Source organism: Ambystoma mexicanum, chromosome 4p, assembly GCF_040938575.1.
Source record: "Ambystoma mexicanum isolate Mex_15411 chromosome 4p, UKY_AmexF1_1, whole genome shotgun sequence".
Classification (NCBI taxonomy): domain Eukaryota; kingdom Metazoa; phylum Chordata; class Amphibia; order Caudata; family Ambystomatidae; genus Ambystoma; species Ambystoma mexicanum.
The window spans coordinates 442789393-442812417 of record NC_090927.1 but is presented as its reverse complement, the minus strand read 5'-3'; the positions used below and the strand labels follow the sequence as shown (position 1 = coordinate 442812417).

General features: G+C 43.9%; 1 protein-coding gene across 2 annotated transcripts in view; it reads left to right on the top strand.

Moving 5' to 3' along the window:
* Positions 1 to 22542, top strand: part of GREB1 (growth regulating estrogen receptor binding 1) — a 627979-nt gene extending 605437 nt beyond the window's left edge. For both annotated transcript variants that reach the window (XM_069605957.1, XM_069605956.1), the window contains exons 31-33: positions 11161 to 11361; positions 12503 to 12641; positions 17393 to 22542. In XM_069605957.1, coding sequence (XP_069462058.1) covers positions 11161 to 11361; positions 12503 to 12641; positions 17393 to 17556 — 504 coding nt within the window. In that variant the 3' untranslated portion in view covers positions 17557 to 22542. The remainder of the gene's footprint in view (positions 1 to 11160; positions 11362 to 12502; positions 12642 to 17392) is intronic.
* Positions 22543 to 23025: the final 483 nt, after the last annotated feature.

Sequence of the window (23025 nt, the reverse complement as noted above, 5' to 3'; positions counted from 1 at the left end):
TTTCTATCCGTTTTATTCACTCTGTCCGTTCACTCAGTTTCGTCTGTTCATACATTTCGTCTGGTTCATCATTTAGTTTACTAGTCTTTCCATCCATTCAAACATTTCGATCCATCATCTAGGTAAACTACTCCATCCAATCTGTTCATCTATTTTATCCTTCCCATCTGTTTAGTGTGTTCCATCTGTAATAGCCTTTTATTCGTTTGAACTGTTCCATGTGTTTTACTTGCTTTGTCATTTTCATCCGCTCCATCCATTCTATCTGGTCCATCCGTTCCGTCGGTTCTGTCCACTCCATCCGTTCCATCCATTCCATTTGTTTCATCCACTCCATTCGTTCCGTCTATTCTATTCGTTCCATCCACTCCATCCGTTCCATCTACTCCATCCGTTCCATCCACTCCATCCGTTCCGTCCATTCCATCCGTTTCTTCCACTCCATCCGTTTCTTCCACTCCATCGGTTCCCTACAATCCATCGGTTCCCACCACTCCATCCACTCCGTCCGTTCCATCCACCCGGTCCGTTCCATCCACCCGGTCCGTTCCATCCACTCGGTCCGTTCCATCCACTCCATCCGTTTCATGCACTCCCTCCGTTTCATGCACTCCCTCCGTTCCATGCACTCCCTCTGTTCCATGCACTCCACCTGTTCCATGCGCTCCATTCGTTCTATGCGCTTCATCCATTCCATCCGGTTCCATCCATTCCATCGACTCCATCCGTTCCGTCTACTCTATCAGTTTTGTTCTATTCTATCCGTTCTGTCTACTCTATCCTTTCCATCTAATCTATCCGTTCCATCTATTCTATCCGTTCCATTCACTCTATCCGTTCCATTTACTCTATCCGTTCCATCTACTCTATCCGTTCCATCCACTCCATCCGCTCCATCCGTTCCATCCACTCCATCCCTTCCATCCACTCCATCCGTTCCATGCACTCCATCTGTTTCATCGATTCCATCCATTTCATCCACTCCATCCGTTCCATCCGTTCCATCTGCTCCATCCTTTCCATCCGATCCATCCGTTCCATCCACTCCAACCGTTCCATCCACTCAATCCGTTCCATCCACTCCATCCGTTCCATGCACTCCCTCTGTTCCATGCACTCCCTCTGTTCCATGCACTCCATCCGTTCCATGCGCTCCATCCGTTCTATGCGCTTCATCCATTCCATCCGTTCCATCCACTCCATCCGTTCCATCCAGTCCATCCGTTCCGTCTATTCTATCCGTTCCATCTTCTCTATCCATTACATCTACTCTATCCGTTCCATCCACTCTCTCCGTTCCATTCACTCTATCCGTTCCATCCACTCTATCCACTCCACCCACTCCATTCGTTCCATCCACTCCATCCGTTCCATCCACTCCACCTGCTCCATCCGCTCTGTCTGTTCCATCCGCTCCATCCGTTCCGTCAATTCCATCCGTTCCCTACACTCCATCCGTTCCCTCCACTCCATCTGTTCTCTCCGTTCATCTTTAGATGAGAAGCAGGAAAGTATCAAGAGTAGCTTTAGGTTAGCAAATCATTCATCGACCAACATTTACTAAATAGCAATACTGGTAAGTTTAAACAACTTTGTGTAGGCCTAAACTTTAGAAGGCCAACCCTATCTGGGGCATGAGAGTCTCAAAAAGCAGATGGAGCCACTGGGCCACTGATGACCTGTGGGAGGCAGAACAAAGGAAGGCAGATGCTGTCAAAGTATTCAAATTCACAGGTGATGTAGCAAGTGAGTAACACAATTGGATTCAACGGGTTCAGGGCGACTAGGTAGGCCACCTGAAGAATTTCTGCCTCTAGAACAGATGTCATTAGACACTAGAGAACACGGTTGGGTCATCCACCTCAACGTGAGTCAAGAAGCTCAGGAGGAGTGAACAGCAACACAAACGATGCCTAGGTAAGTACCCAGGAGTAAGACAGTAACTTCTTTGATGAAGAACAACAATGTCTCAGGCGGGTCCCTGAGGTAAGATAACAGCAGCTCTGGTTTGGGTTTCTGGCCTTGGCGGCTGGAGGAAGAACATTTGGTGGGAGCATGCAATCAGACTCAATCACAGGGATTCCAGCAGAGGATCTTCACAGCACTTAGTTGTGAAGGCTCAACACAGGTCTTGTAGAAGCAGTGCCAGAGGTTCCAGGGTATTCAGATATTGCAGGCTTGGAAGGTCACAGCTCATCGTGTGATGGCTCAAACTGTTGTTGGTCTCAAGACTGGTTAGGGCCATTAGTCTAAGTGAGGAAGTCATCTGGTTTAGATCTTCCAAGTGGCACAGAAGAAAGGAATGGAGCAGCAATTGTCCCTCATAGGCAGCTTTGGCGGTCACTGGAGGTGGCTGAAGGCGTCCTTCTTCTTTCTTCTTCTTCTTCAGAATGGATGTTCCAGTGGTCAACTCTGGCTTCAGCATCAAGACCCTCGCCTTTTTATGCAGTAACCCAACCAATCAGCATGCATTCTACCTTCAAACCTTGGGTGGTGGCTGTCCCAAGTGGACAGCCAGGCACCCAATCAGAACTGGATCCAAGCAGACACACTGGAGGACAAAGGCCTGAGGAGTTTCAGTGACCTCCCAGGTTCCTGTCCTCTCAGACACACTGGCGCCTTCAGGCAGGCTTCCCAATGGGAGCCCAACGAAGACAAAGGAATGAGCGGAACTTCCCCCACCCGGGTCAGCAGAAGAAGGCTCAAGAAAGGACCAGTCACTGTGAGTTGACAAAAAAGAAGACAGGCACCGTTTTGGAACACACCAGCCTCTCAGATAGACTTGTCACTGTAACTAGAAAGTTACAGGAGAAGTGACAAAAAGGGATACTGGCTCATTAGAAGTTTGCTGGTATTCTGACAGTAATTCCGCCAGAATACCAGAATGTTCACCGGATTACAAGTGGCAGTAGCCGGTGTAACTCCCCATTTCATGGAGTCCCTTTGGACTCCATGGGGGATTTTGCCGTTAATATGGGTGCCGGTATTACCAGTGGCGGTAATACTCGCCATTTTTGCTGGTAAGATGGAGCTATGACCTCCAACTCTTAGCTCATTGGGCACTTTGAAACAGTTGTTGCTAATTGTATAAGCGCCTAACAAATGACCAATAAATAAATAAATACATTCTGCCAACTCACTGGCAAACTCGTAGTTGGCCGATGCTGTAATATGCCAGTATACATTAATACTGGCATGCTATTACTGAGCCAACTTGTAATGAGCTCCGCTGATCTCACAAAAGAAAAGTATAGGTAGGATAAAAGATATATCGCCCTGTCCTGGCAACCTTGCATTAGCACAGGAAAATAAAATAAAAGCACAGAAGGAAGCTCAAGGATTCTCCAGCAACACTGCACAGTAGGTGCTGCGTTCTGCGGTTTACAGTCACTATTTCGAATAACATTTGGTGGAAAGTCAAAATGTCGAAAAAATAATGTCGACATTTTATTTTTTTCGAATGTCGTTTTTTGTTCGAAATGGGGGGAGTTCCCCTCCAACCCCCCTTTTTTTAAAAAGAAAATTCAGTTTTAACCCTTTTTTTTACTTGCGGAACCAGAAAAAACATGTCAATAAAAAAATAAAGCATTCGAATTTTGTTTTTTAGACATAATTTTTTTGACATTTTTGTCATTCGACCAAATGTTTTCGACATTTTGACAGGATACCGCGTTCTGCAATAGTAAAATACAGATGCCATAAAAAGATGAAGGAAAGCAGACTCCTTTAAAAATAACCAAAAAAGGTTCCAAGGGTCACAGAAAAAGAATGAGGGAATGAGGAAAAATGTTCCCACTCACTCAGGAGAGTCAGACAAAAATCTGACAGTCCAGCAAAAAGAGCCGGGGTACTCACCAAGTGGGAAGAATTACACACAAAATAGAAATTCTACCAAAGATATACCTCATTCTTTTTTGCTCCAAATAGTCGCAGATTTGTTCATTGACATTGTTGCCTTTGCTGAGATCACCTGGGTGTAGACGGTGCTCCCAGCTACTTTATATCTTTAATTAATTCCAGATGAAGCGGCAGCATGGGCAATTCAGCCTTTTCTAATAGCTGCTTTAAGAATTCCGGCCAAAGAAAATGGATTTTCTAATGTTTTGATTCTTCAGATTTTTTTGCTGTTCTTTTTGACTGTTTTAAGCCGATTCCGTGATGTGATCAGCCTGCTGACATGTATGTTTCCTTGCGTGTGATCTCTGCAGTGTGATGTCTGTGATATTTCATAGCAATAACGTTTTTATTGCCATGGCGAGCACATGTGTTTTCAGTCACTACTGATATAATTACAAAAGGGGCTATGATTCTGTGCATGTGTCCTTTAAACTCAAATTGTTTATTAACGTATGCCCGGGTTGACTGCTTAGGTGTTAAATGTTCGCCTCACACTCGAAGCAGCCTGCAATGCACAATGTAGAATCCTGCGGCGGGCTGGCACAGCACTTTGTTCTTCTAAGATAATTTATATTGGAACAAGATAATACCTGTTATCACAGAACTTGAAAGCAGGAGGAATCCGAAGTGTAGCGCCATAAAAAAACACACGTTATTATAATTAAAGCTCCCTGTTTTCCGTTTTTCCTGATTTTTACTCATGAATACAGACGCAAAATGATCTGGTTGCAATCAGTATTTATTTATAGCACTGAAAAAATGTAGGTGTCTTGTTTGTCTCGGTTTGCTGTCAGCCATGCATTGCATGCTAATGGCTGTGCAAAATGAGCGCATGCAAAATGTACATGAAATATTTGATATTCCCTTAAAGCAATTTAAATGAAGAATGCAACACACATTATTTTGAGCCAATCTATATTGCATAACATTGTTTGCACCAGAGCAAAAATGGAGCATTGGGCTTTGCCCATTTTTTCTACGTTTTTGACAGGATATCATTGAAATAGGGTTTGCTCCAAATATTTTTGGGGACCATTTTACACGTTTTGTACAAGGACAAGAAAAAATAGAAAGTAACTTATTTTAATTTGTTAGCAGTTTAAACAAGGAATAGAGTTCAAATACTATTTTGCCAATTTTCAAGAGTAGAGATTTAACTTTGTTTGAAAGAAAATCTGTCTACCACATTTCTTAAGGTGTTAAGATGCAAATATCGCACACCACTTTGCTTCAATTCTTAAACATCTGGATGCAATGTGTAATGGCTCAGCTGGTTTCTCCATTCCCTATTATGAAAGCAGCAAAAGTGGTGCAAACATAAATGTGCTCCTTTTTTGTCCCACTGAAAAACCTATTCAATTTGGCCCTGAAGTTGCTTAAAACCGTATTTAGTTTTGAACTCTTCATTCTAATCACTTGTTATAACTACATTGGCCACGCTGTTGTGCTCTCCCGCCACCCTAAATCAGATGAGGTATTATTCTTTACCAAGAGGAATTAAGCGATAATGCTAAGATTGGTGGGCCTTATGGCAGTGGCGTAACACAAAATGTGGGGGCCCCCCTGCGAGCCATGCTGAGGGCCCCCCCCCCAACTCAGCAACAAATCACTGGTCACGTCACACTCTGGGCCGCCATAAATCGTCACGCTTGTGCAATACCCACAAATGTGCTGCTGAAGGTATATGCTGCACACTGCACAAGCAGAACGATATAAATATGTGTTTTAATGCACACACCCTCGCTCCAGCCTTGGCCGATTTCTGTAATCACACTTTCACCACAGGCACGTTCCCCTCTCCCCTTAAGCACTCCCTTATGCATGCACTCCTCAAGAAGCTGTCTGCCGATCCTGCCTACCTGGCAATCTATCGCCCAATCTCCATCACCCCTTTCCTGGGCAAACTGTTGGAAAAGCTGTCCATCTCCCAGCTTACTCTCCACACGGAATCTGTTGGTTGTGCTGCATGACCTTCAGTCTGGCTTCAGAGCTGCCAGAGTCATGGAAACTGCTCTCCTGAACACCTGTGAAGATCTGCTCTCTAACCTTAATTCCAGCATTCCTTCTGTCCTCAACCTCCTTGATCTTTCCTCTGCTTTCGACACGGTCAACCACGCCATCCTGATCAATCTTGATCAATCGACTCCATGAGAACATGGGCATCACGGATCAGGCCCTTGAGTGGCTGCCCTTCTTCCTCTTGGACAGCCCCTCCCAGGTCCAACTTGGTCCCTTTCTCTCTGCTCCATCCTCTCACCCTGGTTTTTCAACCTCTACTTGGCCCCTTTGGCCCACCTGATCTCTACCTTCGCCTCGAACTTTCAGTGTTATACGGATGACAATCCGCTTTCCTTCAGGCTCCCCTCAGACTCCTCTCCTCTCTCGCTCATTCCTGACTGTCTATCTGCGATTCAGGATTGGTGTGCCTCTAATGATCTCTGCTTTAATGTCAGTAAGATGGAGATCTTTCTCATTTGGACTCCTGCCCCTGCTTTCCCTCTCTCACTATGGCCGCCCGACTTGAGCCCTCTTCCTTCGACATTCTGTGAGGCAAACAACCGTGGTGTCATCTTTGACTCCACTCTCTCATTCTCTCCTCACATCTCGGACGTCCCCAGGAAGTCCCACTACCAGCTGCTCCTCCTCAAAGGTGCTCTTCCCTTTCTCACTTTCCCCCAGAAGCTCACTGTTTCCAGAGCCTTGGTTCTCTCTAGGCTGGACTACTGCAAAAGCCTCTTTCTCAATCTGACTTCCTCTACTCTCCACCCTCTGCAACTAATCCAGAACAGGACTCAAGCCCAGGGAATCATATCTCTCCAGCCCTGAAATCTCTCCACTGGCTCCCAGTTGCTGCAAGGATCAAGTTCAAGACCCTTTGCATTGTCCACAGGCTTTCTGGGCCTGGGGCCCACACTACATCCAACGCTCTCTTCCAAAATATCTTCCTTCTTAAGCCCTTTCCTCTGTTACCTACAACTCTCTAAGGGTTAAACACTTTTCCAGGCAGAGAGTGGGTGGTAGATCTCTCTCCTCTGCAGGCACCTCCCTCTGGAATAGCCTCCCTGCCCCTCTCAAACTTGAGCCGGACCACCTGAAGTTACGGAAGCAGCTCAAACCTTTCCTCTTCTCTTCTGCTTTCTCTCTCTCCCTCCCCTGCTGGCCTACCTGACCTACCTGTCTGCTGTACCGACTGTTTGCTTGGCTACCCTCAGAGTCTCGCTGAGTCCAGACTCTTTCTTGACAGTCACCCTTGCACTGCCTCTGGGCCTACCACGAACTTAGGGACTGTAACTGTAACCCTACAGTCCCTTGTTCTCCTTGCACTACCCAGAGCCGCGCTGCACTTACTTAGAGCATTGCTGCCCTGTTTTTCCCTCTCCTCTCCCTTATACTTCCCCCCCTCGCTTTCCCCTTGCACTTCTCATTCTTGCACTTGCACGATCTGAATGATACAAGGCCTAGTAAGACTGTTTGTCTTGTCCTCCCTCTATTTTCCCGCCCTTTTCTTGTTGCGCCTAGAAACACTTGTGTACAGGCGCGTTATAAATGACTTATATCATATCATTTGATCACAGATGCCCAGAAAAATATACAAAGCTGCAGTAAGAAGTGGCTAGACTGGCAGCACCCAAATGGCAGTCTAGCCAGGTAATTCACTTAGCAGGACTGCTTTATTAGAAATGCCCAGTTAAAAAAATGTCATACCAAACTGAGGAATGACTAGACTGGCTACACCAAAATGCCTCTCTAGCTACTAACACCACATATCATGCCTGATTAGCCTGGACATGGACAGCCTTTATGATTTGTTGCACAAGCCAGCACCTCCCACACATCCCTTCTCCCTCCCAACGCTACCCCAACCTCTAAACTCAGCTTCTGTGCTCAGAATTACCTCCACGTCCCTCTTCCTTGTCCCAGAGCTTATGGATGAGGCTCTTTGCCTCATAGGTAAGTACTGGGATGAGGAAATGTGGGACTAGGAGTAATGTTGATTACAGGTAGTTAAGTCAGGCATTACCTCCATGTACCTCTACCTCATCCCAGTACTTGTGTATAAGGCACCCTGCCTCTTACACAAGTGCTGTCTCATACACACTGCGACGAGTAAGAATAGGGCTAGGAGTAATGAGTAATCAAGGCATTAAACGCAAGTATTGGTGCAACACCATTGAGTTGACTGGGATTCAGCACTCCCTCCCCCTTCCCCCTGAAATGTTGGGCTATGATGACTCAACCTGGTCGACCTTCACAGCAGTTGCCAGACAGAACAGGGCACAGATCTTAAATGGCACCTGGGTTTTGCTGTTAATAAGAGCCCAGCAATTACTAACATAAAGCATTTCACTGTTAGCACCTGCATTCAAATGCCACATTTTTTAGGCAATTGAAATCGTGATGTGGGTTTAATACTTGCATGCCAGGGGAGTGATTGGAAGGGTAGAGAGGGAACAGGAGACCACTCATTCTCAAAGCAGTCCATAAGTGGGTGCTTTCAAACTTAAAGGAGAGAGTTAACTGCTTGTAACATTGAAGCTGCACTAGAAGAGTCTCATTAAAATGCGTAAAGAAATGAGATGCCCCAAACAAATAGGTTTGCCCCTCCCTCACCGCCCATGAAGTTAGCGCCTCTCCCAACATTTGAAGGGTTAGCCCCCCGAAATGCAGATTTGTTGAGCCCCTGAACGCAAGCACACACACCATTCACCATATACACACACGCACACCCAGCAATCCATATATTTAAGTGTGCATTCTTTCACCATACAGGGACACCCAAGCAGCTATCCATACATTTACATGTGCACCCTTTCACCATACAGCCACACCCATGCAGCCACCCGTACATTTAAGTGTGCACCCTTTCACCATAGAGGCACACACTACCAGGCACCCACCCATACATTTAAGTGTGCACCCTTTCACCATATGCTCACACAGGCAGCGACCTATACATTTAATTGTGCAGACTTTCACCATATACACACACACACACACACACACACACACACACACACACGTCATGGGATTGAGGGGAGCCCTAATACTTCCCAAAAAATTGAGCCTCATTACAACTAGAGTTTACCGGCACCGTTGTTTCCGGACTGACATATTACAGCTCTGCGGGCGGATGCTATCCCGCCCGGCAGGTTAGACCAGACCTGCCAGGCGGAACAACACCCACCCGCATAGTTTTCATGGAAGCACCGGCCGGTGCTTCTGTGGACCCCATTCCCATAGAGTCCAATGGAAATGGGGACTTATCATTTGCCGGCGCCTGACTCCCCGGACTGACGGGCTTGTAATCTCCCTGCGTTCCCGGGAAGTCGGGCACCGGTAAATCATTACGGGTCCGGCGGCAACCTGCCGGTAGCACCGGCACAGTTACCGCCAAACCCGTAATGAGACCCACTGTTTCTTTTTGAAGTCACTCTGACTTCATAAAGAAATTATTTCCGTTAAGGACCGAACCATAACGGCAGTAATTTCTTTGGGAAGGCAGAGTGACTTCAAAAATAAATGATTTCTTTTTTAAGTCCTAGGGCTCCCCCCACCCCATGACATGGAGGCCTCCAGCCTAGGCTCAGCCATGCCATGGGGGGGGGGCGGAGCCCTCAGACTTCAAAAAGAACATTTTTTTTGTAGTCACTGCCTTCATAAAGAAATTATTTATGTTACAGAAATCATTTCTTTATGAATGCAGAGTAAATTGAAAAAGAAAAAAAAGAAATTTGGAAAAAAAATATTTTTCTTTTTTTTTATCCAGCATACCACCCCCCCCCCCCCCCCCCCCACAACATATGCTGGCGGGCCCCCCCGCACTGTGGGGGCTGCGGGGCCCCTGTTACGCCAGTGCGCTTATGGGTGGTAATGACCTGTCACCCAATTTAAATAACGCTGAGTCAGTAGATGGCTAGCCCTGGGCACAGCACACATTCTAGGCATTGTTGCCTCACATCCATGGTGCTAGAGGCTATTCACTTGTGTGGAAAAAAAAAACTTGCCACAGTGAGTGCACACCCATGTTTTCACATACAGAACTACAAAACTATTCATATGATGGCCACCATGATAAGGGAGGACAAGGCTGCGTGCAGAGCTCTTCTTCCATGTCCATGGCATAAGGGAGGACAAGGCTGCGTGCAGAGTCATTCTTCCATGTCCATGGCATAAGGGAGGACAAGGCTGCGTGCAGAGCTCTTCTTCCATGTCCATGGCATAAGGGAGGACAAGGCTGCGTGCACAGTCATTCTTCCATGTCCATGGCATAAGGGAGGACAAGGCTGTGTGCACAGTCATTCTTCCATGTCCATGGCATAAGGGAGGAGAAGGCTGCGTGCAGAGTCATTCTTCCATGTCCATGGCATAAGGGAGGACAAGGCTGCGTGCAGAGTCATTCTTCCATGTCCATGGCATAAGGGAGGACAAGGCTGCTTGCAGAGCTCTTCTTCCATGTCCATGGCATAAGGGAGGACAAGGCTGCGTGCAGAGTCATTCTTCCATGTCCATGGCATAAGGGAGGACTGCGTGCAGAGTCATTCTTCCATGTCCATGGCATAAGGGAGGACAAGGCTGCGTGCAGAGCTCTTCTTCCATGTCCATGGCGGCCTCTATCAGCCTGTGGGGTCCTGCGAGTACACGTTTTTAGTGTTTGGTCCTAAATCATGGTTCTTTAAGCACTTTGCAAAGTGACTTTGCACTGCCAACAAACACCCTGATTCACAGAGCGGTGCAATGTTTATTTTTGCAGTGCACAGTCACTTTGCACCAGTGCAAAGTCACTTTGCACCGTGCTAACAGTTCCATTAATGTAAGCCTTTTTTATTTTTAAAGTGGAAGCTCAGATGGGTGCGAGCGAAGGGAAATGCAGCAGGCAGCATATGTGCAGAGGGCTTTTGTGAGGGCGAACAGCTTTCTAGTAATGCAGGCCTTTTCCAGTAGCTCTAGACCTCGATCAGAGCACTATGATGGGTTGTGGTGTCTATCCAGGATACTCATTTCCATTGGTAACTACATCTCCTGGACCTCGGAAGCCCCCCTCTTTACCAGTTTGCTACATGACATCCATTTCTGGGATCGATCAAAGTGATGCGTGATTATCTCACTGAGCTACCTGACTGCCTCTAATTAACTGTAAATGTCCATTCCATTCGCTCAGTAACAATATTGGATGAAATTACCTTTACTTACGATACAGTGAAATAACTTTGTTCTTTATGTACATGTGTAAATTGACTGATGTTCCTTTGCTTTTTCCCTCAGATGTCCGAAATCCCAGTGCCCATCGCACCTGCTCAATACATCTGTGCCCCGGACAGCAAACATACATTCTTGGCTGCACCAGCCCAGCTGCTGCTTGAAAAATATCTCCAGTGCAACAGCCATCGCTTCTTCCCTCTGTCGCTGAAGAATTATAGCCATCCAGTGTTATCGGTGGATTGTTACCTTAACTTAGGAGCACAGGTATTTCATCTGAAGTGACTCTAGGCTATGTGTATGGTGACTAGACATGAAATGTGCAGGCATCTATATAGCGATGAGGTCTATTACACGTGTCCCAGCCTAGTGCAAAATATCATTCTTGATGACTGTTTCTGCATGTTATAGAGCCAATACGAAAATGATCCGGATTAGGAGCAAATACCCAACATACAACCTATGCGCTCCCAGTCCGCCCCCCAAGCAGGGTGCCATTTCCAAATAATTTCGTGTTTGTTTATTACTGCAGCTGGCACTCAATGTGGAAATATTGACATTTGTGATTGTGAAATAATGATTTGCTTGAACTCTTTCTTCTGTGACTTTAAACATAACGAATGTCAGATTCTCATGTAAAGTATTTTGGGGTTTATCTAATGATTTAAAGACAATTGCTGAGTTTAATGTGAACCAATTAATTGGGGTGTTGATGAAGGATGTGAGGAAATGGCAAAAATTGCCCTTGGGCAGTATGGGCAGTGCATAGACAAAGTGTTGGTGGTGGCGGCGAAGCAGGTTCCAAAGGTGTGGAAAACCAGGAAAAACCACTGGTGGAGAGTTGGTCGAATGATTCACAGGTCTTCTCAAACTTTGCATTAGTATTGTTCTGTAAGCAGGATCAAGAGGACTTTAATCAGGAACTTTGGTGCCCTTTACCAATTTGTATGGTTTGTAGTGGTTGCTTTGTATTGTGCAGTGTTTGGGTTATTGGTGGTGGTTCTGGTTGGGTTGTGTGAGTGTGTGTGTGAGTGGGTGTAAGTATGTGGTGTGTTTTCTTGCTTTATATGTTTGTTTGTATCCACGTTTGGGAAGGGTCTGTTTGGAAATGGCTTGCCTTATGTTTTTTGCTGTTAAACTGTGTTTTGGATACTTTAACAAATGTTACATAGGTTGGCAGGATATTCTCTTATTTCCGTTAGGGTTTTATCCCTTGTGTTACGTTGTATTCTATGTATTTTGTTTGGTTTGGTTTTCTTTATGTGAGAAAGTGTAAAATCTGTAAAGAGTTTTTTAAAAAAAATGAAAAAAATCATAAGGAATGTCCATGTCGATGCAAGATTGTGATAGTGCATGGTAATAGACATCAGTTAAAGGTTTCACTTTGTCTCTCTTATTATGTTTTCAGATTGCCGTTTGCTACGTGAGTTCTCGGCCGCATTCGATAAACATCAACTGCTCGGGTCTGATTTTTAGCGGACTTGTTTTGCACTTGTGTGACTCCTTTGTGGTGGCCAGCTTTTTGAAACAGTTTCATTTCTTGAAAGGTGAGTTGGTAAGGCATTTCGCTTTTTTTGAGGCCGCTTGGGCCAAGTTCACTTGACTTATCCAGGTGGGACTTACTGTGCAAACATAGCCCTATGTCGATCAAGCTGGCTGCCGGCCATCATAGGAATGTCTAGGCTCTAACAACTTAAATTCCTTGCCTCTCCATAAATAAACCTTGCCTTAAGTGCAAAAGAAAATATGCACCAGCAGTTTTAAGATTGCTGTTTTATTTCTCCTTTATTTTGTTACCAGCTCCATTTTGCATTCCACCAACAGCAATAAATAACAATGGCACTGCATCTTTGAAGTGCACCAGAGTATAATAATATAATGGAAATTTCTTTGGGGGTACTTATGAGTTTGACTGTATTCCAGTGGTAAATTTATCACAATGCAGGCAAACGAATTTACAGATACCGCCACTTGGTACAGTGGTATTTCCGTTTCATTACGAGTGATGGTAGATGGTGTAACTCCCCCTTTCATGAAGTTCCATTGGACGCCATTGGGGACTTTGCTAGCATTACAGGTGCCGGTATTACCGGCGACTGTAATACCAGCGATATTTGCCTGTAAGGTGGCGTAATGACCTCCAACTGTTAGCTGGAGGTCAATCCACCACCTTACCGGGCCACTCGTAGGTGGCCGGTGCGGTAATGTGCTAGTATACGTCAATGCCACCATGTTGTTACCTCACCAGCCAACTCATCCAACTCGTAATGAGCCCTCGACAAACCTGCAGGACCACGAGTAAACGCAATTATGTAGAATTGTACGCAGTATCAACAACAGCTTAGTTGAGGTATTAACAATAGTCTTGCAAAGGTGTAGATTTTGAACAACTAGAAAGCCGAGGATTGGCTGGCGGGACTGTGTAACCAAGCCAAAATACAGGGAGTCTTGTTCTGCCTCAAGGAGGATTAGAAGAACTTCAGAGAGGTTTGGCCGCAATTTCTGGAACTATATGTGACCACGACACTTATAACAGCTCAAGTGGCTATCCATCCACTTCGTTCTTTCAGCCCTGTTGATTTCCTAGCGATATTACGGCCCTCATAACCGCCAGTGGTACCGGCAGGTTACAGGCAGACTCACCTTACCGTTTCCGCCACCCGATATCCCGGTAATACGAGGATATTATGGGCGGTGGAGAGCCCGTATGTTCCCATTACCATGGAGTCCAATAGGACTGCAAGGGAATGGGAACAAACGGTGCCAGTGCTTCTGTGAAAAATCTGCTGGTCAGGCCTGCCAGTAGTTCACTGCCCCTACCGGTAGACTTGTAGTTTACCAGTCCAGAAAAGGTGCCGGTAACCGTTGTTACTGGCATTTTTCTCCGGACCTGCAAACTTGTAATGAGGGCCTACATGTTTACTACTCAACTTCATTTCATTGGTACATTTGAATTTCAGTTTTTCTAGGCAAAAAGTAGATTTCTCATTTTCGGTTTCTCCGCAGCTTAACATTTATGGTCAAACTCACTCATGTTATCTTTATTGTCTAGCTATAAATAGCATTTTTTTAACCTCTTTATTTAACTTTTAAGGAACAATTAAATAACAACAAAGTTATACTTCAAGTATGGTTTCATGATAACAAATCATTTCAATGCAACAAAATAATGTATAGGTAATCAGCATGAAACTTATAATAAAATCAAAAACAGATTGCATAAACAAGAAGAAGAATATCCACAGGATTTTTAGAATGTTAAAAAGAACTTTGATACAATATTGTCAAAGATACCAATAATACACAGACAAACACAAGACACAAAACATAACACAACACTACCCCCCCCTCAGCCCTTCCCCCCTTCACCCACTCTTAAGGAAATAAAACAACCAAACTCCGGCCAAATATTAAACATAAAATGCATTAAAAACACTCCATTGTTCATTATAAGCTTCATCTCTATGCAATTTGCCAAATTTGATCTTCTCAAAACGCGAAAGGAGCTGCACATATACTAGCCATTCTTCAACGCATGGCTTTTATCTTGTTTTCCAGATGCGCAGAATTTGTCTGGCGGCCACTAGAAGAACTTTAGTGACCCAACACAACGTCACACAATCCAAATGTCGAACACAATTTGGGGATTTCAAAAGTACAGCCAAAGGCGTTCTTGGAAAAACAATATTCCACACCATGTCAACCCTATCTAGAACATCATTCCAATAGCCATTCACCTTTGTGATATCCCACAACATATGTAACATGGTGCCCCTTTCCTTCAAACAACCTCAACACTTATCACTATCACTCAGGCCAAATCTGTACATTCTATCTGGAGTCCAATAAAGTCGTCCTAAAATTCTCTGCTGGATGTAGCGTAAATTCAGGTCCACTTTTGCTTTTATTAGGACTCTCCATATGTTTTCCCACTCTTTCAAAGACAAATGTACTCCTAACTCATTAGACCATGCAAGTCTCAAGTTATCCCAGGAATCGACTGAACGACTCTCCACCGGAAAGAGTTTAAAATAACTTGACACTTTATGGGGAGCGGCCACAATAAAATTACATCTCTCGGGTCTTTGTATCAGAGGAGTGATCATCATATTTTGTCTTTCAATTAACAATGTTCTTAAGAAATTATACCTTCTTTGTTCCCGCTTTTGTAGGCCATACTTCCTTTGTAGGTACTCAAAAGATTGCATCCCCCACCATCATCACACCAAATATCTTCTAGCAACAATATGCCTCTGTTGATCCAACTCCTCCAACACAACATTCTATTATCAATTTGTAAGCCTGGATTCTGCCAGATGGAGGCCGCCCCGTACATGTACAACCCTTGTCCACTACTCAAAATCAATGAAGTGACAGCATCCTTGAAGATAATACCGTTTGTAAATTCACGACTTGTTTGGGTACCCTACCGAAAGAATACATACTTTTAAGGAGAAACGTCTCATTTTGTATTTTTCAATCCGAGCCCAAAGTGGAATCCACAACTCATTTGTAGAAAAATAAATAGCCGATTTGTTTGTCAAAAAACCTTTATAGTAATTATCTAGAACTGGATAACCAAACCCTCCATGATGAACACTTTGAATCATTAGATACCTTGGTATTTTAGGTCTTTTGCCAATACCCCACAGAAAATCTTGAAAACTCTATCTACTCGACCCAAAACCTTCTTGGTGAATCTTAATGGAAGGGACTGGATGATGTATAAGACTTTAGGCGTTATCTATTTGGGCTACGATTAATGCCATCAAAATGGTTCTCTTGCCCAAAATAGCATTTTTTTTAAATGTGTTCTTGCCACTAATATCTCTTTGCAAAACGCCATCGCGATAACAAAACATGAATATCATATAGAAAGACATAACATGTTGGTCATACCATGATTGTATGTCAAAACCGCTGTTATGTCCAAAAAGTGAAGGGGGTGTTCAGTAAATATACGGGAAGATAAAACAAAATATCAGCATGAATTCCCTTAAACACACAAAATGGCCTTTGGTCACAAAATCAAAATTTGCAAGTACGAATTTAAATAAAATACAAAATTGGAAAAAAGTGGAAATACAGAAGGAGTGTGTGTGTTTGTGGACAGCAGCCCCATCAACGCAAGCAACAGGGGTTCATTAAAAAAACGGGTAAAAAAACAGGGTTCTTACCCTTTTTAAAATATATTATTACAAGCCAACAGCAGTACAAATGTGGAATTGGGCTGTACCTAGGCAAGGACATTCGTCACAAACGCTTTAAGAAAATATCACAGGCAGGATTACGTTAAAACATGTGGAAGCCCACCAATATGAACTCCCAGAATGGGCCTTTTCCGAGCAGCTTGAAGAAGAGCCTTTTATTTCAATCAGTAAAAATGATACCAAATACCTCTCTTTTTCAAGGGATTTCCATGGGCTTCCACAACGAGACTATATGGCCTTCTGTGTATGTGATGCAGGCTTTGGGGCGCAGTTCATCTAAGGCTCTCATTTGTCTTTTCGAGTATGTGTCTGAGTACTTGGGGGTATTTTGTGATGTCTCACACCACTGGTGTATCCTGAAGCTGGGCCAATCTGTATGCCAGTCACAATCATGCAAATGGTCTGTGCTGGAATGGCGGCAACTGCTTTGATGTACAGCACTTGATGCAGGGGGACATCAGAAACGGACCCTCTGCCTCATCACTGCCCATTGCACTGAACCTGGTAGTTCTGTACTAGCATCAGTGGGACAGTGCTGCCATTTCCATAGTGAAGACTTAAGATTACGAATCTGCTCTTTTTTCTTTCGCCCTAAAATTGGGCAGCGGACAAACCAATTACTTTAATTTTAATTTTCGATTGTCCAATAGCATCTTTTGGTTTTATGATTAAGGTGCCTGAACAACACATGTGTAAACCCGCTAGATCACTTTTGCCTGTACATCAGTAATATGGCGCCACATATGTGGTTTTGTTTTAGAGGTGCTTTTGTTATGTTGCTAAGGAAACGTTTGTACTGAGCAAATCACCACCGTTTTGGTCTTTACAGTGCCATTATCTTGTTAGAGAAAATAGCATTTTGTGTACATTGTGTAATGTTACGTTTATAAGTGTTTATGCTGTGCCCTTTGTCTACAACTTTCAAATGAATGTACCAGTTGAAACATAGTGGCACTGTTTTAAGAGTTTCAAAATCATTTGAGATGCGCACTTTAGGAAATTGCATTGCGATCTGTTCGCCAATCAAAGTGACCGCACATCTTCGTCCATTTGTGTAACCTGATTGACACGGCTGTTTTTCCCAACAGGTGCAACATTGTGCGTGATCTGCCAGGATCGCAATTCTCTCCGTCAGACTGTAGTTCGACTGGAACTGGAAGATGAGTGGCAGTTCCGGCTGAGGGACGAGTTCCAGACCGCTAACTCCAAAGAAGACCTGCCCCTCTTCTTCCTGACTGGGAGACATGTTTAAGTGGACACCAAACTGTGCCAGCTTCAAATAACCAAAAAGATGCCATTGTACAAAGGTTGTTTTTGTTTCCTGTTGACATGGGTCGCGGCCTGTTGTGAACATGTAGCATAACGGATCACCAGCCGGGTCCGATTGAGTACATTCATTTGTTTAAAATGAGATATGCAGTATTTGTGAGCTCCTCTGTCTCCTACATTTCAGAAATGTGTTTCAGATTAGAGATGTGGTCGGGTCAATGGGTTTACCATGAAGGTGGGCACATGACTCATTCCACGTGTAAAATATTTTTTAATGTAAAGTTATGTGTTGTTCTTTTGTGCTCTACTGGTTATAGTTCCTAGTCTTGCAACTGTATATTTTGAAAGCTGAATTACCTAAATGTGTGGGGTTGAGTCATGAATGTGTACTTGCCCTTTTGTTAATTTTTTTTACACTTTAAACCTGTTTTGTTTTTGAGAATGCACAACTATGGATGTGTACTGCACAAACATATTTAATTCTTGTTTAAAGTATTGCATGACCGTGTTCTTCAAAATATGGTCTCCTATTCATTTCCACGAATCCCGTCGTCTTGAAGATTTCTACCTTCAATAAATGTCCCCGAGCACTTCAGGCAGGTTTTCCCACTGTGAGGAATTAATTGGCCTGAGAGATACCTTGCTCTTCACCAGGGCTCCTGGTGTAGCTTTACCTGGTGGTGCGCTTGCTGTGTACTGGCGCAGCCTGCCAATACCATCTTAATTCTGAGAGCTTTTAAATCACTGCCCCCTGATAGGGAGACAAAAGCTTTGGGTACCTGTGGCAAGAATGTCTTTTGTTTAAATTCTGAGTTCCCTCGATCCATCGGTTGCTTTTGCAATCTAACCCGGTATGTATGCTGTATGGTGCATTGCGACAAGAGTGTGCCGGTAATCCAGAATGAAAGGAGCATATGTGTCATTCAGCTCTTACACGATGGAAATGACGATTTGGTGCACGTGATTCATGCTCATAAACATCTGTCAGGCTTTTCTTCAAAGTTTAGAAGTGGACCTTCCACTAGGCGACAGGTGTTAGTGCTAAGGGTGATGAGTGATTATCTTAAGGAGATTTCAGCATACTCTCTAAGGATTAGTGCTGTTTCAGAAGCAGATTGCCTCCACAGCACACCTCTTCTATTCCGGTTCAACCTGACATACCCCATTACCTCCTTGCCCGATTGATTATTCCCCTCTGCTGTAATCACAGACTCAGAGCCAACTTCACTGGTGTCTGGTGGCACTTTACTCCATCCTCTACTGCCTTTAAAATTACATGGTGAATTCGCTGATCATGTAACTGACCCCCGTACGTGTCAAGTGAGGTAGTAGCACATATCCTCTTGGGCCTGAGGCTCATCACGCGTTCATTAATTTCCTGTCACTATCCCGCCTGTCTTCCAACCTGGAAGCCCTTCACGTGGCTATGAAAATGCCTCTGAAAGGAGGCAATAAAAGAGAAGCAATGGTAGCTTGTGGTGGAAGATGTTACACTGAAATTCTTGCCCCCCAAAACACAACGGTCTGCTCCCTATCATTGGTTTTCCCCTGGCACAGGCCCCCCAATCCCTTTCTGAGGTTGATTGTTTCGTCATGGTGTGCATTCTGACTTTGCATTTGAGGATGTTGTCTCTTTCTGGAGTGACACAAGCACTTCCAGTTCAAGGCTCGGATTTGCAAGCTCCTGCCGGCTACAGGAGTCCTATGTGTGGCAATCATGGTGGTGGTCTTTAGAAAATAGTTCATTTCTTCTCACCGGGATGACTTCACTGGGGCCGCATGTAGGATGAGGTCCATGTTTCTTTTCACAGTGCCTGTGACATGCTGTGGCGATCCCTCCGTCTCACCATCTGTGGTTCATATGGGCTATCCTGGGCATGATATGATGTGAACAAACGGTGAGGCAGGTTTCACTTAATAATCTAAAAACGTCCCTCTAATTTACCTGTGAATCCCCTTCCAGAAGGCCTTGTCTTTTCAAATGTTTTCTCTTCTGCTCCAAATGCCAGGATACAGGTGCCCACTGATCAGTGGGCACCAAGCACACATGGATCCTGTCCAAACCTAGGGTGTTAAACTGGTTCTGCTCAGTCTCACAGGGATGGATGTTTCATAGCCAGGGAATAACCCTGGTAGTAGAACTCTTTCATACTCACGGAACTGACCATAGTAGCAGAACTCTTTCATACCCCTCCATGTAACCTGTTAGTAGTTGCGTGTGGAGCAGGTCCGTTGGACCTTTCAGTGAGTGGCCTGTGGATGCAACGGGAAAGTGGGTCCTGTTTCTTCGTAAATCAATATGTGATTGGTCTGATCCACCAATATTTCCTTCCTTTGATAGATATGCAAAATGTGCTACCCATGAAGAACGACATAACAGCAATGTGGCACTTGCACTCAAGTCAAAGGGCATCACTGAGGCAGCACTAAGAAAGGCATGGTCTGTATGTTTCAGGTTTACATACTGACAGTGTCAACATAGCCCCTTCATCTTTCCAAGGTTAAATAAATAAATACTTATTTCAAATAAATAGCTATATACATAAAATAGTATTAATTTATTTTAGCATCATTTTAAGCACTAGTGTGACTTTAATCTAGTGTTGACTCATGTTCTGTGTAATCCTTTTGAGGCTATGGACTCCTTTCAGCTGAATCGCTCACCATGGAAGAACTCAGATTGCAGGATTGGTGAATATCAGGTGTTGGTATGAAATGGGACATGTAGAGATTCAACTGACGATAGGAATGTCCATTGTCATGCCAGTTATCAGGATATACCAGAGGGATCAAGAGGCATGGGTCTAGTTCTTTGCATATTCATTGATATTGGAAAAGACAGGTATCCTCGCTGTGCTTTATCCAGAGAGGGTCTCTGTTCTAGAGATTATGATCCTGGCAGCTAATATCTGTGAACAAATACTGCTAGGCCCAAGAGTGGTGGTCACATCTTACTAAGTGGTCTGCCCTTCCAATAGCTCCACTGAACTTGTTACTAGATTCAGTTCTATGGATCCTGTTACTTTTATGTTGTTCACAGAAGGGAGTCAAGGTAAGGGCAGCTAAGCAGCTGTGAACCATGTATGGTCTTGTAATTATCCACGCAGAGTGCCTTCTCTCAGCTCTTATTGCATACTTCATACTGCAGTCATTTAATGTCCGGGACCGTTGTGAAAGCATTTAAAGGTATTTGTTGCACCCCCCGCCCCCACAAACCCCCCAGAACAGTTTATTAAATGGATGCATACTGGTTTTGTAACTGTAGCAAATAAGCCTGCATGTATGCAAGTGGCATAACCTGCTCTAAAGTGGAAGTGCATCTCCTCTCAAATTCTCTGCATAGTTACATCCAATAAAATCCGTCTGTTGTCAAGGAAAGATTTTCCATATATAGCTGACATATTTCCTGGCAAGACACAGCTGAAGCTTCCCACAAGGATAGATGCAGATCTTTACTTTTCATTGCTTTCTAAATTCAGACAACCACTAGCCCCACATTACCTTCGGGTGCTGCCTACAGAAGCTCTCAAATGGGAAAATAACAATCATAACTAGGGATGGACAACTTTCCGGGATATAGACATGCATGTCTGCTTTTTTTCTGTATGCTGTTTGTCATTTAAGTTACAAGAGACATGCATAACTTGCAGTTAGTTTCTCCCTAGGCATGTTGCGCCTTTGTTTATAGTATTCACAGCCACTTTGAATAGTACTTAACAGTCCAGTAAGGTATTTTCTAAAAGTGGGCTGTAATTATTTGTGGGTCACCTCGGGGAACTCCTAAATCCCACCATTAAGAATGGGAGACCCTGCTGAAGTTCCCTCTTTTTTTAAATAATGTAAAATCCTATGGTTACATAGGAAAAAAGACTATCTTCTATTATCTGTTTTACATAGAGCTAGCAGAGTTTAATCTGTGTTTATGTTAACATAGAAGAAAGACTACCACATGCTATTTATATTTCTTGTCTGCAGCAGAAGGTACTTTTACTGTGTTCATAGCAAGAGCGCAGCTGCAAACTGTACCCCGAGTCTGAACATAGCATGAGTGAGAGTCATACTGTTGCTCATAGTCCCTCTCCTGAGATGCATTTGTCCTTTAAACATAATTGAAGAACATCCTTCAGCGCAGTGGGGCTGATTCCTTGTTTGGCGGTAGTTTGGCAGAATTACTGCTGAACTACCGCCAAATGGAATTACCATTACCACTTGGTTTCCGTGGTTTTACAACAGGATTACTAGTGGCGCTAGGTGGTCTAAATCTCAATTTTAAAGAGTCCATAGGACTCTATGGGGATTTCTGCAGAATTTATGTCGGCGGTAATTCCTCTGTGGAAAACTGGAGGATTTACCTTCAGCATTTTGCTGTAGGTAAATCCTTTGCTCCATGACCAAAATCGGAGTTTGGTACAGTGGGAAAAGTGCTGGTAAAAGAATTACTGCCACTTTTTTACCACTCTGCCACACTAAGAATGAGGCCCAGTGATTTAACAAGCAAAAATCACCTGCAAATGTAGGTATTCAAATTTTGTTCAAATAAGTCCGTACAGGACTAGCTGCCTACCCTTCATCTCAACACATTAAATATATTTTGACCATGTCTCATAAGGATGTAATTTGGAAAGCTCACAGTCTTTTTTTCTTTCCAAATGCACCTGTTACAATGTGACTTAACATGGGCCAAAGATGACCCCAGCTTACATGCATTGACTGAACACTTTAGGTTGATGTTTACACAAGTATTTTGTTAGACAATGATAATTGTATATTTTCATTGGTTTATTTTCCTATTTTGGAAGAAACAATGCGTTTGTCGAGTTGCTGTCGTTGGTTGTAGATACAATATTCTGTGAATTTTATTTTACCGTTTATTTTTGTTTGGTTAGTTAATTTAATTACTTTAAATATCAAATGTCATATGCAAATCTGAGTCCGATACAATGAATAAAAATAAATAAATGCAACAAAAGCGGTAGCCTTCTTTTTTCCCTTGCAATGTTGGAAATATTTGTCTTGTGGGTAAATCGGATTAGAATCTTGCAGGCGTGTATGGAAATTGGGAGACTGTCCGACAGGGACATGCCTCTGGAAAGTCGGCGTTGCTGGGACAGAGTCAGTCGCATGCCCCTAGCCGCCTGACTCCGCAGCACCCCTTGTGGACCGACAAATCACCATACATGGACAACCACAATATCCATACAGGCTCCTTGCATATCATACATTAGTGACAGGACCAAGTCTGATGTTCATCTGGTGTTTCCCATCCGGAATGGGGGAACGGGCTCAAAAGATATGGCATGGCAGCCCAAAGCAACGATAGTAGTCATGATCAAGTCAAAGCCTTGCACCCATCCCTTTGTAGTGCAAAGAGGTCATCAAAGTGTAAGAAATCTAGCAAAATCTAGTTTCTTCACATTGCATTACTTTTTTTTTTATTTTGCTCCACTTTCTC